The 18,118-nt window shown below is 40.6% G+C and overlaps 1 protein-coding gene across 4 annotated transcripts in view; it reads right to left on the reverse strand.

Moving 5' to 3' along the window:
• Window positions 1-18,118, reverse strand: part of MBTPS2 (membrane bound transcription factor peptidase, site 2) — a 46,781-nt gene that overhangs the window by 1,727 nt on the left and 26,936 nt on the right. Inside the window, exons 10-13 of one of the 4 annotated variants that reach the window (XM_039377884.1) lie at window positions 11,770-11,845; window positions 10,370-10,434; window positions 4,294-4,342; window positions 757-851 (exon numbers count right to left, since the gene is read on the reverse strand). In XM_039377884.1, coding sequence (XP_039233818.1) covers window positions 4,314-4,342; window positions 10,370-10,434; window positions 11,770-11,845 — 170 coding nt within the window. In that variant the 3' untranslated portion in view covers window positions 757-851; window positions 4,294-4,313. Of the gene's footprint in view, window positions 1-756; window positions 852-4,293; window positions 4,343-4,560; window positions 10,443-11,769; window positions 11,846-18,118 lie in introns of those variants that run through there. The other 3 variants (XM_027731104.2, XM_039377889.1, XM_039377893.1) reach the window with 3 other exon arrangements.

The following is an 18,118-nucleotide window of genomic DNA, read 5'->3' on the forward strand; positions in this document are numbered from 1 at the left end:
GCTCCTCTACTGCAGCAGGGCTGGGCAAGTGCAGAAGACTTCAGGGCTATTTTGAGTAAAAGTCTGAGCTAGTTTTGGAGGCCTGTTGATCTCAGGCTAAGCAAGGTCCTAATAGTGGAGCTTAGTCAGGTGCACTGGTCTAAGTCCCTCCTTAGGACTGCAGGTCCCTTTCTGAGTCTGGCCCAGGCTGCTGCAGGTCACAGGGGGAAGGTGCAGCACAGCAGGATGGATCTCTGTCCCACTGGGTGGTCTCACATCCCAAGCCCATACAGAGCTGCTGAACCATTTTTCTTCACTGTAAGTTCTGATTTATGGCTCTGACAGTGCCACTGCACTTTCCTTCACTGCAGCTATGGCCTGCATGTTTCACAGCTTCCTAAGGCCACCAACAGTTATTATTTTTATCTGAGCTGATGCTAATGCAGGCCAGAGGAAGTTAACCAAATGCTTACCAAATTAACATCTGTGTGTATACACAAACCCATGGCAGAAGAAAAGAGGTTTATTTTGCCTTTCAAATCACCTTTTTGATCTAGAAGAGTGTCTTCATTTAAGGGGCACTTTTTTCCCCCCACAATTTATTTACTTAATTTTAATTAATGAGAAAAATTTTTATTTTTTAAACCTGGATTTTCTGGATTATTTTTGCTATTTTTCATTAGACTATGATAGGTTTGGTTTCATGACTCCTTAATCAGCTACATTTGCTATCTAGATTTTTTCCCTATGTTATTATGATGAACAAGTTCACCAAACCTGTACTCTCTGGTTTGCTGCAACCTTAATGTCTTCAGGTACATTGTACAGCTATAAAAATTCGTGCAAATAACTGCATTGCACCTGCATTTGACCTAGAATAGAGCACAAGAAACAAACTGGAGAATCACATATATGAGAACAGAGTGATTCATAAAGTTTAGTATCACATTTAGAATCACTTCGTTAAATGATACAGTTTAATTTTTACACCATCATTTGCACACACTAAAAGTGAACCCCTCTAAGTAACCCCATACATGAAAGCTGAGATGTTCTCTTCAGAATTGCTTTTGGTATTTTCATGTCAAAATAAAAAAAAATGTTAAAAAAATGTGTTGTTCCTGGTTAGGTAAAGTCTCGAGTGAACAATAGGTTTCTGCATGTTTATGAAAAACTATAATTTGATAACATGCTGAAGTTTTCACAACTGTGACAGCAATATTTTAACCTCTGCTTTAACTTCTCATTCAGCTACATTTAATTGCAGAGGTCAGTTAGGTTAATTACCAAAGTGCTCTCCTTATGAGTAACTTTGAATATAAATGCTGGGAAAATAACCAGAGCCTTCATATATGACAAAATAATCTTATCTGCACTGGTTCCGTAAATGAAACAGGGAATTTTGGTTGTGAAAAGCATACTATACAAGTTTTGGTTTGCCCATTTTTTTTCCTTCAGCACTGCAACACACTGAGCATTCAAAGTGCCTCAAAGAACACTTCCAGGGAATAAATTCAATCATTTAATAAAGAGCAGTAAACAGTAGCAGCGAAGGAAAAAAAACCCCACGTTTGTTGGTATAACCAGTGGTAAGTACCCAGGAATTTGTGGTTTATAATGCATGTTCTTAATCTGTCTTTGTTGATTTCGCAGCGATGATAGAGATACAGGTGGTTTGGCCAAGTTTCTGCTAGTTATTCAAATTGCTGCAGGAATGAAAACAAAGCCAAGGGGCAAAACATTATAAAAATGGATTGATTAACTTTTCTTAATAATTGCATCTCTAAGGTGAACTCATGCTGAAAGGGGAATGTGGAAGCAGGAGGAGAAAAGTTCTGACCACATCAGACTAACTGAAAGTCAGGTTGGTCCTGGTCTTCATACAGGGAGAGGGATACAACTCTGGGTTCTAACCACCCTGAACTGCTTTCTAGGACAGGCTTTTTAATGCCTTTCTGATCTTACTAAATGGGGTGTTTTTACCAGTGAAGGAAGTTTGTTAGTTCTAGTTGCAGGTCAGCTCTATAAATGCTTTAAATGCTTCAGGGGAAAAAAAAAAGTAGTAAAAATGCTTATTGTGGAGTTATTAATGATTCTGTAAATGAACAAACCACCTCTCCCTATCACACTCCTTCCCTCATTTTATCCCATTCCTAACTGTAAGTCTCACCATTTCTTTTCTCCTGCAAGCTAAAAAACAGTCAAATACACAATCGTGGCACTTGGCCAAGATGATCACAGTCCCCTCACAAAGCCTTGTCTCCACCTGGTGCCTTCACAGCTAGAGACAGATGGAATTTTCCCTATAAGCCTTCCTTTTTCTTTCTGTAGGAAAGGCAGCAATACTCATTTCTGCTGCTTCCAGGCCTAAGGCCCAGAGCAGGAGGAGAATGCATGTAGTCTGCTAGCCTGACTTTTATAGAACAGCCTGTATCATGCTATTATGCATAAAAAGAAAAGATTAGATGTATTTTTATGTCAAATTCACTCAAAAAGCCTCATATTCTACTGTAATTCACAAGTCAAAACAGAAAAAAAAAGCAAGGAAAGAAAAGGAGTCAGTGTGGCTTGATTTGTTGCCCACATATAAGCATCTGGTGTGATACAAAATGCCCTCAGGTGTCCTTCCAAGTATCCAGCTGCTGGTCCAGAATGTCTTTGATCTCCAGTTGGGCCTCACCCACATCTGCCAGCCCCATGTGTAGGTCTTAGAACCCTAAGACTTATCTACCAGGAGACAAAGGGAGACGAGTGGGGGATGAGTTTCAAAATGTTGTTTCAAGTCAGGTTATTAACCCAAGAACACCTTAGGATATCTCAGACCACACCAGAAGCCTGCGTGGGTAACTGAATCAAATTCAGCTGGCTTGGAGAAATTCACACTATAAAAAATTATCCGGTAATATTTTAATAGAGATCCTCACAGAGCTATGAAAAGGGAAAAAGACAGGAACTTTTGCAATGCAATAGCAAGTAAAAAAGATGACATTTAATAACAAAAAAAAAAAAAGGAGAGAAAAAAATTATTCTTTTCGGTTTGAAAGATTCCTTTGAGGGGGAATGAAAAAGGATGTACAACCATGTGTTTTCAAGACTTTCAGAAGTGGTGGTTAGATAGTATTCAGCCACTAATATATTTGCAAAGAACTAAAAAGAGGTAGAATTAATCATAAACGTATAGAATATGACACATAATTGGTAAGAACATCCAATTCTATTTCAACACCACCAGAGCATTAAAAGTATGAAAGTAAATACTAGACCCACATCTCTCTGAGGTAAAAAAAGGGAAAATTTTAGCAGAAGTCTCTGTGACTGGTGCTTATAAATGTTGTGCATTCTCCCAGCTTACTACCACAACATTAGAATCAAACCTTAAATTGTATTTCATTGGGTAGTTCACATCAAAAGGTCATAGAAATTCTTAAAAAAAATGTTTAAGTGAGTTCAGTGCATACAGATCTACTGAAGATGTTTAGGAATGCTTCTGCTTCATGGTCCAAACTGGTATGATCAGAGGAAGAATTATATTAAGCTCATAAAAAGTTAACAGCAATAAGACTCATATATACAGTATTTCTTTTTAAATCTTATCCTCAATCTGTATTAGTGATTAAGGCAACATTCCTCAAGACGACATTAGGATATCATGGATTTTTTTCCATGATATCTACAGAACATACATAATCAGAATAAGGGATAATATTTTCAAAATCAACTGAAAAATCTCAGAACTCTCTTAGAAGCTTAAATGCTTCAGCAAAAAATTATGCTATTGTCTCTACCTTTAACATAGGTAAGAGGAAAAAAAAAACCTGCAAAAAGAGCGCTTCACGCAAGTATTCAGAAAAATGCAAAAACTGCACAGCGACCTATCTGGGAAATCCTACCAATGTGTCCCATCTGTGCTTTGTGTCCGTTCCTCATGGTAATCTTTTATCTGGGAACAAAGCCACGATTGCTGAAACAGTTCTGCTTGTATAAAGTAACAGCTTGTCCAGTAAGCAACAAAGGACAATTTTGTTCTCAGTACAAATAACCTGGCTGACTGTAGATGAGCTTCCTGAAGAAACAGATCAGTAACACTCCATTCTCAAATAAAGCTGAACTACCCAGTTACACTGTGCTAACCCAGTCCCAGATGCACCTGGATACCGAAAGGAACTTGTTCAGAACTAGCCAGGATATGTGCCCAGCTCTGGCCTGTATATACAAATCAAAGGTTGTGATACATAACATCACCTTCATGTCATTTGAAGATCTGACATTTTAAGTCCTTCACATAGGACTGGCCAGAGGAGTGGTTTCACTTACCTTCACTGTGGCATCCTGTGTCAAATATTGCAACTCTTACTGTGATGAGCTGGTAAATAAGGGGAAGTAAAGTGATAGTTATTATTTATTTTAGGAGGTGATCAGATACTGAAAAGGACAGTGTACCTTGGGGTGCCTTGTCAGTACCCAGAGAGAGAATATGAATTACAAATGAAGAGAATGAGAATATATGAGAGAATACGGCAACTGCCACAAATAAGGGATTATGTCACTCTACCTTATTTTTAAAAACAGATTTAAGCACACTAATAATCAAACAATGAATTTATTTGCAGGATACATTTATCATACATAGAAAACAATACTTATTGTTTGGTTGATTAAATAGAGAAAAAAAGCAAAACAAAACCACAATACATTAGTCAGTGTTCCATATATTTGTTAGCTGACATTTTAAAAATGAAGCTTTCTTTTTTTTTTCCTTTTTTTTAAAAAAAACATGATCATGAACAATGCATAGTGGGAACAAAGGGTCTAGAAATCTAACATTCCACAGCTGTGAGTCAGTGTGAAAAATAAGGCTACGCAGAGGAAAAAAACTCCACAGTGAATTTCAAAACAATACATATTCCACTGACAGGCTTCAGATAAGATCATTTGAGTATATGAAATCTAAAAGCAAAGTTATGTAAGGAAAGAGGAATTTAAAATATTAACAAATGACTTGGGAAGGAAGGAAATAGATTTTTCTAGTGATGGCTTGGAAATAACCTCCAACCTTTCAAACTAATATCAACAAAGGTCAATTACGATTGACAAAGCTATGATGCTGCAGAAACCAAGACGAACATCTAGAGGTGAGAAAGATCCAGGTCAGTTTTACAAAATGATCTACAACTACTCATACTACTTATTCAGCACAGATTTATCGATGGAAAGATACAGTGTTAAAAAGTTTCATCATCAGTCACTGAATGATGCAGTGAAGGGCTGGAAAATGTACCTTCGTGCTCTGAAATGTTAATTACAAGTTCTTTTCAGGTTTCATGACAATGTAAATGGAATGAATGGAATTGCAGTGTCATATCCTGCTCTTTGTTCCCGTCCTTTCACACTGGGCCAGCAGTGGGAAGGTTTCATAAAGCTGCCATAAACTGAAGTTCTTCACTGCCCTTAATCACTGCCATCTGCTCTTCACATGATGGTGGTGGTGGAGTCCAAGAAACAGGAGTCACAGAGCTGCCCTTTCCTGGCAGTCCCTTGTACAATGCTTCCCAAATGCTGCATTAATACAGGGAATATACCCCAGGTAACTCTGTCATATTAAATAACTAATCTATATAAAGCATTACATGAAATTCAGGATGAAGAGGGTATAAAATACTTACTAATATTGGATCTTACCTGTGTTAAAATTCAGATTTCTTACTCACAAGAGTACAAGAACAAAGCTGAGGCAAGAATAGTTGTGGAATTTGGTCTGAATGCAGATGTACAGAATGCATATTTTACAAATAACTATATCTGGAGTTTAACTCACATCTTTTTAAAACAATTAAATACAGACTATGCTACATAAACCTTTATAACCCTGCTTCATCTGTCATAAATGCCACAAATTCAGATCTTTCATATAGAAGACAATATACTAATTTATTTTAAAAATATTTCCTCCAGGTCAGTCTTTGCTGTCATGTAAAATGTATATGAAACTATTGGGAAAAGTGGTATTGTTGATGTGCTAAACTGAACAAAAATATATCCTTACTCAAAGAAAGCTGAAACACCCTGACTGCTATGGGGAAGTCTGTCCTGAAAACTTCATTTCTTCAGTATACTCTACACAGTCTTGCTTATCCCAGTTATCATTCAGAACAGCACAAACAGCAGCATTAAGAGAGTGATGGATTCCAAGGTTGACCTCTTTTAGTTGCCCTGAAAAATCTGTGTTTACCATGCTTGTAGCTGAGGTTTCACAGAAACTAAGAAACATAAACATCAACTGAACAAAACTCATGCAGCTGTTACATCCCCATCACTTATCGTCTGTTAACAAAGTTAAGATCAGTTATGGGAGAACAACATAGTTTCTATTTTAAAATCCAGAGAAAGCCACAGAGAGAATTAATAGAGAGAAGGAAAAAGAAAAACAAAGGCCTACATTGCAGAATATGGAGGACTGCTGTAAGTTACCCCTAAAAAAGTACTAATACATCCTGCAGCTGTATATGTATCTGTTATAAAAATGTATGTATATATACACATATATATCCACAAATGCAGAACCATCACTGGAAAAAGTAACTGTCAATATAGTTGGTTGTTTCATTCTAAATAAAAAGGATAAGTTAACAAATTTTCCACTGTGGCTCATAATCTGAGCTAACTAATCTGCAAGTTTGTCTATACTTTTTCTAGTGAAGCCTCTTTCATTTAACTTGTACAGAAGCAAGCTGGTTCAAATTTCCTAATTAGCAAAGAGCACGTAACATCCCCCATGCTAAGAAGTTTGCCATTTTCATGTTGTATTTTGCATTATCAGAACATGCTATGTAAATCTTTGCTGATATAAAAAAAAAATCTCATAAAAAACGAAGCAGAACAGTGATAATAATTATGGAATTTTTCTGGCAATTTTCATGTAAAAGCTACATATAACATTTCTGAATATTAGACATTACTTTTTCCATCTGATACAGATTTAAAATGCACAGTATATACATAAATAGTAGCAGCCATCCAATCTTTAGGAGTGCTCTGTTCTATAGTCCAGTCAATATGCCATATAATTACATTGATGGATTTTGTACTGAAGATTCTGAGGGGCTAATTAGAATAAGAAGTGGAAAGATTTCATTTTAAGGAAAGGCTTCCTTTCTATTTTTACAAACACAGAAGAAACATCACAAATACTCCAGAGTAAAAATCCAACACACAGAAATCACTGTGTCCTTTTGTGCTAAATAAACAACCAAAACCCCAGGAAAAATCCTCCCAATAACTCTATGCATGGCACATGCTTATCCTAACATGCTATGTTAGGATTACAGGAGAATGAAATGGGTCCACTGAACAACTTTTTCTCCAGAGGTCCAACTTAAGTACTACCTTTGTCTACAGGTAATTTAAGATGTGCTGGGTCACCATTCATGCCCAGTTTGCTTGAAGTCTTGATTCAAAGCACCTAAATCGACCCTTATTCAGTAGAGTTCCAGATTGTGGAGAAATGGACTCATGAATTATTTTTAAACACTTCCAGTAGTCTCTCCTCCATATAAGATATCTAGGGCCTTTACAGCGTACCACTGTGTCTGTTTTGCTAAAACCATGACCAATGTCTTCTCCACCCTCTTCTTGATCTTGAGGGCAGACACAGACTTCTACTTTAGAAGTTCTACTTTACAATATCACTGAAAGTCACAGTTATACTAAGTAAACTGAATTTAATTTCCTTTGATAAGACTTCATGGTTTTGGTGGCACACTAAACAACCAGGAACAACCTGCTGGCCTCATTATAGCAGATGTAATTTGTGTATGTTAATTCAGAAACTTTTTTTAAAATCTGTTGCCTACATCTGCACGAGAAGCACTACGCTAAAAGATTGTCACAAGCCATTGTAGTCATACATATAAAGTATCAAACTTCACGTTTTGAAAGTAAATATCCTGTCTTACTAAATTCCATTAAAACTCCTAAGTGCAAATTAATTTTTTGCACTGTAGCTTGGACAAGACACAGAGCCACTGAAAGGAAGAGCTCAGATCAGTAAGCAGTCACTCAGGTGAGAGAGCAGGCCTCTAGAACAGAACCTCAGAGCCAGGCTTTGTGCAAAGACCAGGCTGCTCCTATTCTGTTCATGGAGATGGCAGAGTGGCCCATCAGAACTGCTCCCCTGAAACCTCTGTGTGTTTTCAGGAGTGATTACAAGTTAGACTTTCAGGGCATAGTTTGTTTTACCCTTTCTTGCACTTTGTGTGACTTTTAACAGTCCCCCCAAAGGGACCAACTCACACTGGATTGACTGGAGGATTTACTCTTTCTTACCAGGATCTGTGCCTATATGCCTGGGCTGAAATGATTGAAAATGGGTGGCACAGGCCTGCCACCCCACAGAGGTGAACTTCAAGAGGTCCACCCAACCTGTGACAGCACTGGAGAGGTGAGTAAACTAGCCAGCAACAAATAAACACATAGGGTCTCACTACTGCTTCTATCATCTTAAGAAAGGAGTACATCTTAATTAAGTGTGAAAGGAACTGTGCAAAAATACACATCAGTGGGCAAATGCAAACATCAGTGATGAATCCAAGCAGTAGCACCTGGAACTGGGCTCAGCCCCATTCATAAAATTACCCAGGCTTTTACCTCTAGTGCCAAAAAAATGTATTTGACCTGGTCATGAACGTTTCAGTACTCCCTGCAGGCCAGTATCCATGAGCTTGTGTTCCACTTCAGTTCGTGATGGAAGGGCCATTTCTGTAAAGGAAGTCTGGGCTGCAGCAGCTCCTAGGGGGAGCACTGTATGAGGCAGAAGTTGCAGCATATTTTTCAAAAACTTCATATTTCAAATATTTAGGCTCCCAAACTGGAGCATTTTTGTTTAAATATCAGCCTATATTGAGACAAGCCTCTGACTGAACCTGATTTATAGACTAGGCAATATATCATAAGAGGACATGACAGTCAATATATAATCCTACTGGGTACAAAATATTACAGACTTAAAGAGCTTCAAAGTATGTCAGACATACTTCAATCAGCAAAACACTAACTGTTCTTCCACTGTTCATTTAAGAACAGGGATATTTCATGTATTCATTTCATTTCATGTATTCATTTCAGAAAGCAAAACAAAATGTTTAAATTGTTCAATTCACAATCATATTCTTCCTCTAAATAATTCTGATCCAAGACCAGCTTCAACTAAGTATCTTTGTTAACTATTTTTGAACAGAATGAATCCTACCAAAGGAAAACAACCCTTTGAAATAGAGAAAGCCATCAGTGAGTTACTGTACATATTACATGCATAGCATCAGAAGATAGACATCATAAAAACAACAGGTTTCACTTTTAACTGTAAACAGGTAGAATACAGGATTCTTTTCTCAGTAAAACAACACAAACATTACATATCACTTAGGAAAAATTGTGCACAGTATACTTCAGCACTCAGAAACTAAATTTCTGTTATCTTGCAGCTATTGCTGACAAATATTGCCTTTAAAAAAACTTCAGCTGTGTATGATAATATACAACTGAATGTGTTAAGAAACAGATGTGTGGGCTTTGTTATCCTCCCACATGCTTCATTTTTAGCAGACACTGGAACTTCTCATCTACATCCTGAGGACAACATTCCTCCAGTCATTTTGGCCAGCTGAAAAGGAAAGCCACTAACCCATATTGCCACTGTCTCCCCATTAACACATGGTAAGCATTTGCTTAGCTTTTCACCATTTTGAGATCAGACTTTAGGGCTTCTTAGAATCCAGTCTGGTAGAATATCAGATTCAAAAAAAACAAAACAAGACACTCAAGACTACGCTGACTGAAAAATGATCAGAGCCCACAGAGATTTTCTGACAATTATTCAAATTATAAAGCTGGAATTTTTTTTTTCTCCCACTTTACAAATGTTTGAGGCCAAATAATTCCCTTATTTTGAGACCTAAATTAATGAAGACTAACTTTTTCCTGTGAAACTTTACAGTTTCTTGAAAATTATTACAGTTTTTAAAGAGTAAATAAAAAGGTTCTTAGTTCTATTAGATTTCTCATGACCACAGGCACGATGTTGTACAGTTTTAAATTAAAACAGCAGCCACCAGGGAGTGTTCTTTCAGTATCATTTTAAGGGAATTATTTCAGTCTCAGTACAGGAGAAGTTTTAAAAGGCAATGGATTCATTGTTTCTGTGTACTTTGAGAACTGATGGAAGTGTATCCAATGTTCTATCGTGCTGTCACCATCCAAAGTCCCAGTGCAACATTGGCAGCCAAAAGTGCACTACCAGCAAGCAAAATTAAAAAACCAACAAGTTCTCTGTTTTGTTTTTCTACAATGAGGGAACTCAGTGTGGCTTCCAAGAATGAATTTAATATCCACTGACCATCCAAAGCGAAGCAGGGTACAGCATTGATAACTGCCAGTGCTCCTGATAGTGAAATTAGATATCTGGTTGACTTTAGTTAAGGTTCATGAATAATATACAAGCAAATGTAAAAAAAATATAAATATATATATATAAAGCATATATTACCATATTATTTCTAGTATGCAGAGAGAAACATATGAGGGTTATTTTTTTTAGCTGCCATTCCGTTTCACAGAAATTATATGAGTAAAATATGAGCTTTACACCATAACATACCCGCTCAGAGAATTGCCTCTGTAGATCTTTATTTTTTTAAGTGCTAGGTTGGTATATTTAGACAACCTGCACTCTTCACAACTTGAATAAAAGCAGGAGACAGTGAAACCACACGTGATGCTGCCCATCTTCCTCCCTTGCTTTATGTGGTTTTGGAGGAAGGTTACAGCTCTGACACCATGCCTGAAGTAAGAAGGTATTCTAGACCTATGACCCAAGTATGAAATCATGATTAGGAATATTTTCCAAAACACTCCCTAGTAAATGACTAGAATATAATTGGAAATCTGGCCTATCTCTCCTACTTACCTGTTAGCCAGAAAAGTTGAGTGGATTTCTGTACGTGTGTGTGCACGTGAGAATGAGGCACAGGTAGACAATTTTTATTGTTGGTAAAGGCTTCCTAACTGCAATACCCACCTCCATCTTAAATGGCCAGGCAAGAAGACATATGATTCAGAAAGCATCTGGGGCAGCGTGAACCTTGTATGTTCCCAGAAAAGGGGAGATTATGTTTATCTTTACTCTAGTTCTATGGACTACACTGAACTATACAGTTTAATTATTCTATAGTCATGTATAAACATTTCAGTTTCTAAGGTAAGAGTTCTTAGATTAGCTATATTCAAACCTACTAAGCTTTGTACATGTGTATATGTATCCTCTCGTTCATTAACAAGAATGTATGAACTGAACTATCCTGCTTTTTGAATATGCTTTGCTTTTCTGTTGAAGAAAAAATTAAAAAGAACAACCATACCCTGTTATTTAGTTCAGTCTAATGACACAAAAATGGTAAAACTCTGACATACCAAAGCTAGCAAGAACATCTTATTTGTCCTGCCGTAAATTCAGACTTACTTTCACCTTCTGGTCACATTTGTTAAGGCTCACCCTCAAGAGTTAAAAAAAGCACTGACGAGAAATATATTGTTAAGCACAGCAAAGTGAGAGATTTCATTTTGAGCTTGGCACATGGACAATAATCAATGGAGAGATGGGATAAAGATGTCAAAACTCTACAGAAATATTTCAGAGCATCCTGTCTAAAATGATATCCAACTGAAATTTTGCTAGGTCACTAAATTCTGAACAATTCCCTTCTTGCCTTAAAAGAACAAACATACTTTAAAGGATACTTGCAAAATGTCTCTATCACCACAGGCAGATCGATGCTTAGAAAGTTTTGTCGTGGTACAAAACTGCTGAGACTTACTGAAATGAAAATATAAAGACACACAAAGCATGAAAAGTAATTCCAGGGTTATAACATTACGAATTTTAGCTTATAATTTTGCAGACACATCAGATGTGAAATGACCTTCTTCAAAGAGGAATAACCAGTCTAAATATGGGTTTGGTTGTTATTTTTTGTTTTCACAAGAGTGCAGCCATTAAATCTTTCTTAAACATATCATAATAAGGTCATAGTAAAGTCACTATCATAGTAAAGTCACTCCACAAAATACAATTAGCATTTCAGTAAAACTAGATCTAAAATACATATTTTCAGAGGCAACTGTACATCTATAGTCATAAAGACTCCTTTGTGTAATTTCAGTTCTTTTCAAAGAAAGATATTATAGCTACCAGACTTTTTCAACATATGCAGTGCACATGTATACTGCGGGTGCACATGTGTATTTTCTCTGAAGGCCAGAAAATTCTTCTCTTGCAGTACCTGGAGAAGCTCCCCCTGACCTGAGGCTGAGCTCATGGTATACAGGAGCGGGGCAGATGGGGAGCAGAATTCTGGAGTCCCTCTGAGAAAGCCAAGGCTACGAGGTGAAGCACAGCTGTATTGCACAACACCAGTTAGCCAGTACATAAGTAGCTTATCTTTTGTGCTCAGATCATAAGTGACTCCAAGATATAACTTGATGCAACTTAAACACCCGAGACATGGAATTCGGCATCCTTCCTATAAACAGTGATGGGAAAATTGCAATGTCAAGCACAACATGATCTTGAAATACTTTGTTATTGTACACACTATTCTTTGAAGGTGTACATGAACCTTCAGTTTACTGCATGTCAAATGTTTCTTGAGAGGTTCTTCAAAGAAAAGTGAGGTAACTTGAGACCTGCCAGTGTACACCTTGTTAGTACAGGGATGCTCCATTCAGGTTCTCTCATAAAAAGTCTTGTTACAGTCTTTCAAAGTAAACAGCAGTCTGAGTCTGTCAGCATCAGGGATCATTTGGAAACCTTAGTTCTATGACAGCTGGAAGTAAGACACCTTTCCTATACAAGGAAAGTAGAACGGAGTCTTATCCCCAGAAGGAAGGGTTTAAGGTAAATTAAGGCAGAGATAGAAAATCACCTTGAGAATAAACTTGAACAGTACCAACAATAGTCCTTCTGTCCCTAAGGAACGACTCTGGATGTGAATTTTCCCTACCTACTTGGGAAAAAGTTATAGCCATACGAAATACCACCTCCACAGAGATATGCAAAAGCAAGAGTTCAAATCCCACACAATACAAACATCCCTTGGGAAAGAAACAATTTAACCCACCCTCACAGAAATTTTAAAAGCATAGGCTAAGAGAAAACTGGGAACATAACATACCAGAAATGTTATTCAAATTCAGAAATGCTGCTAAGTATATCTTAGTTAAGAGTAGATCAGATTTCTTCAAGTTCAATAAAGAATTCAAGGACACAGAAACAAAGGCGAGGGAAAGTAGTTCCAAAGGCACATAAGGCAGAGAACTGGTCCATTCAGTCACATAAAGACATTTTCTTCTTTTAACAGATGCCCTTGTAAGTCCAGCCAGCAAGCATACTATGGGGATGGAGAGATATATATAACAAGGAGTCCCAAAAAAAGAATGGTTTGGTGTGGCAACAAGCAGAGAACTTTCCATTACCAAAACTGCCGCTGTGCTTGAAAGTCATGTTGCCTCTTCCAGCTTAAGACCAATCTTTGATTTAGAGAAAATAAATCTGTTGGACTACTGAGGAAAGAACAAAACAGACAGAAATCCAGGACACCACCCAGCTCAGAAAGTCAGAGGCATCCAAGTCAATCACAGTATCATAGAATGGTTTGGTTTGGAAGGGAGCTTAAAAGATCACCTAGTTCCAACCTCCCTGGCATAGGCAGAAACACCTTCACTAGACCAGGCTGCTGAAAGCCCCATCCAACCTGGCCTTGAATATTACGGAGGATGGGGCATCCACCACTTCAATGGGCAACTTATGTTCCAGTGCCTCACCATGCTTAGTGAAGAATTTCTTCCTTGTATCTAATAATTTCTAGAAGAAGACCTGTATGACAAGCCACTGATTATCAGAGATACCGCTAAGAAGTTCTTTGAAACATTCTGTGTGTTTGTCTGGCAGTATTTAGTATCAGCCACTACAGCAAAAAAAACAGCTAAACAACAACAAAAAAACAAAAAAAAAAAAAAAAATATTTTTCCTTGACATCTAGTCTACACACAAATTTACTCAACTAAATGCAAGATTTTATTAATATACTTATTTAGCCTTATTTTAAAAGTTACACTTGTTAACCACAAAGACACTATAACCTTCTGCAGCTTGATACTGGAGGTTGCCCTGAAGCAGGTGCAGGACCTTGTAGTGGGTCTTATTGAACCTCATGAGGTTCCCATGGGTTCTCCTTCTTGAACTTGTCCAGGTCCCTCTGGATGGCTTCCCATCCTTTGGGTGTGTCAACTGCACCACTCAGCTTGACATTGTCTGCAAACCTGTTGAAGGTGTAATTAATCCTGTTGTGGGGGGCCTGCATCCCACCCTTGGACAGAGCTGCCCTATGGGATGTGTTCCCCTACCTGGGAGGGCAGCTCCCCACACAGCCCTGCCCCAGCTCTGTGGTCATTCTAGGGCCATGAGGTCACAGAGCCCCACGGTGCTGCACTGGGCCAAAGAACCGACTGCTCAGCCCCTTTCTTGACAGCAGCAGCAGCGACAGCAACAGCAGTAGCAGTGGGTGTGAGGGGGATCATGGTCCTTGTCCACCACCTCCTCCTCCTCCTCCTTCTGACTACTCTGCATGCCAGGGCTGCTCAGGCTGCTACAGGGCAACTGCAGGAAGCAGGTCAGCTGGCGGCACCAGTGCAGCCTTTCATGGGCCAGTGAGGTCTTCTTACCAAGGAACGTGGATGTTGGGTTTTTCTTCCAGTGCTTTACTGAGGGTTTTCTCTGTGTGAGCACTCTCCTGGTAAGAGAGTCTCAAGGGTCCATCTGCTCCTCCAGGGTGTTGCACATGGCCTTAAAGGAGTATTGCACTGCCAGCTCAGAGGTCCCCAGGTCCTCCTCTGCAGCTTTAGCAATCCACTGACATCTGGCTCTCACATTTTTACCTGACCCCCTTCCAGTGCTTCTGTTCACAAAGGCAGAAGACCCTAATATGCAATGGAAACATTTCTTTGTGCTTGCTTCTAGCTGATTCTCTAAAAGAGTCTCTGGAAGCTTGGCAGAAAGATGGTTTGGAGCCCTTAGAGCCTGCAGGTAGATTCTCAATGTCCCTTTCTTTGAAAGAATAATGATCAGCAATGTGTCAAGAGTTTATTAATGAGCAATTTTCCTTAAGATGCCGAGGTTGGTGGCTTGCTGAAATCTTTGCCAGTTCGAGTCCTTAAGCAAAAACGTGAGCCCACAGGTAAGTTAGTTGGAGGAAGTAGCATTTACCTTTTAATCTTCCTTCCATGTGAAATGCAAGTTGCTCCTTCCATGGCCAATGCCAGCTACTGGCATGCCAGGTACTTGCTGTCCTGTGGTCAGCTGGTGTCAGCCATCAGGATGGCTGTGCAGCAGGCTCTTCCCCCTGCAAGAGCAGTGCCTGCTCTTGCACATCACATCAGCAGCCAAGCTAAAAAAGTGTGTTGGTTTCAAGACATCTGGATCACATTCCACAAATGATGAAAAACGGGACTCTTGCACAAATGTGGCTCCCACTGTAGCTTCATCCCAGAGCTTGCCCTGAGTAACGAGAGGTCCAAGGCACAACAGCAGCCCAGAGAAGGATCCCTCTCGTGAGCTGAGGTCCAGAGCAATATTCTGGCTCTCACACTGGGCAGGGAACCTAGAGGGAACCTTCCCATCCTCCTGCATCCTGAGCCATGCTGAGGCTTTAATTGTCTCTGCTTTTTGGCAGTGCTGTCCAAGTCTGGAGAAGAACACAATGGAAATGCCAAAAAATCTTCTAAAACAGGCTCAGAGCACTCAGGTACTGAGCAGTCCTGCTGAGGTCCCTAAGTGAGAGGCACAGCCTGAAACCTGCGAGCGGCTGCAAGGGGTGCCCAAGCTGGAGAAAAGGCAGATGGGGGGGAGCACGGCTCAAGTGTCTCCTGAGAGGGCCTGACTCCATCCCCTTGTGGTATGGGAGTCAGATCAGGGAGGGAGAGTTGCGGGTGGCACTGCCTGCTGCAGGGATGGTTTTTGTCCATGCCCCTCGAAAGAGTGACTGGTCAAGCAGTGATGCTCCCCCCTGTGTTCTCCTCCTGGCCATCTGAGTTTCATTCGGAGGGACAACCTGTCCCAAAGGATGGGAGTGTGCCTCCAGGCACCAGCACTGAGGGGAAACAGAGAATGTCCTGGTGGTATCAAACATACTGCAAGCTTACAAGTGGTGCAGAGGATGTGCTAACATTTGAATTTCTCCTGCAGAAGTGACTGTAGCAACGACCACACATGTTCCCAAAGCTGAGCAGCACATTGAAAGTATTTTCTGTCGTGGAACAGGCTGTATGATAGGCATAGTGATAGTCCTGCTTGCTGTGCCAGTTGGGATACTGTTGTGTACTGCTGCAATCTGCTGGTGGTGTGATAGAAAACGGTGAGTCATCAATCCCCCCACATCCGCTGCCTCCTTCAAAGGCTGCTCACAGCCACGAAGCATTTTTAGTCAGGCTGCTGTGCAGCAGTGAGTTAGTGGCTAGCCATAAAACTCTGCTGAGTTTTCTGCTGTTGTCAGAGGCTTTAACTTGCCTTTTAATTCCTGGGTCTTCTCCTGGGGAGCCTGCTTGCACTGGAGCCAGTGTTTGTTCAAACTGAGCCTGCCTGGACAAGAGTAGCCTCCATGACAAACAGGCAGAGGCAAAGTAAGGTCAGGATGAGAAAGAGTGAGAGATAATACTGCTCTAAAAAGCAAGACGTGCACTGGCACTTGCTGCTGACCAGTGAACCTGTCTGGAGGAATCCCCCTACTTAGTGGTGCCTTGAGGTGCAGGTATTCACCTTGACAGCTCCACCCATGGTGGTGAGCCTTGTCAGCTCTGGGCCCTGCTGTGGAGGAGAGTCCCCGTGTCCCACCTGCAACTTAGCCACCTCCTTTCTCCACAGGCGTCTCTCTGGAGACCGGCAGGAACGTGTTGGTCTGATCTCCCGCCCAGAAAGCCTGAACAGTTTATCTGAACCTGACCCACCACTGTAGCAGCCCTAAGAAACTGGCACATCTGATCCCTGAGCTGTCCTTGTTCCCCAGCCCTTCCTCAGCTGCACTGCAGCAGCAGCAGAAACTACCCAGCCCCAGCCACAACAGGAACAGCCTCGTCCACCCCCAAGCCTGCTGGCCCAGCCCTCCGGACAGAGCTGAGGGTGGGTTCATCAGGGAAGGGGTTGGGCTGACAGAAACATGACCCACAGCTTCAGGGATCGGCTCTTTTTGTCTGAATAAAAGGAACAGAATCATCACACAAGTGCCTTGGTAGTATCAGAATATCCCGAGTTGGAAGGGACTCACAAGGATCATGAAGTCCAACTCCTGGTCCTGCACAGGACCACTCAAGAATAACACCATGTGCCTGAGAGTATCATCCAAATGCTTCTTGAACTCTGTCAGGCTTGGTACTGTGCCCTGAGGAGCATGTCCCAGTGCCCAACCACCCTCTGGGCGAAGAACCTTTACCTGATATCCAACCTAAACCTCCCCTGACACAACTTCAGTCCATTCCCTCAAGTTCTGTCACTGGTCACCACAGAGAATAGATCAGTGCCTGGCCCTCCTGTTCCACTCATGAGGAAGTTGTAGACCATGATGAGGTCTCCTCCAGGCTGAACAAGACAAGTGACCTCAGCCACTCCTCAAATGGTTTCCCCTCCGGGCCCTTCACCGTCTTTGTTGCCCTCCTCTGGACACCCTCTAATAGCTTCATATCTTTTCTACATTGTAGTGCCCAAATCTGCACACAATGTTCAAGGTGAGGCCGCCCCAGAGCAGAGCAGAGCAGGACAATCCTCTCCCTTGACCAGCTGGTGATGCTTTGCCTGATGTCCCCCAGGACACGGTTGGCCCTCCTGGCTGCCAGGGCACTGCTGACTCATATTCAACTTGCCGTCGGCCAAGACACTCAGATCTCTTTCTGCAGGGCTGCTCTCCAGCCTCTCATTACCCAGTCTGTATGTACAACCCGGTCAAGTGATATCCAAACTCATCATGCTGAAGGCTGGTATCAGAACATCGGATCTGACCTCTTGTTCATGAGCCAAAATAGTAAAATGGCTGAGGCATCCAGT

The sequence above is a fragment of the Pipra filicauda genome, unplaced genomic scaffold (assembly GCF_003945595.2).
Source record: "Pipra filicauda isolate LSUMZ 115617 unplaced genomic scaffold, ASM394559v2 scaffold12_size5214236_pilon, whole genome shotgun sequence".
NCBI lineage: Eukaryota > Metazoa > Chordata > Aves > Passeriformes > Pipridae > Pipra > Pipra filicauda.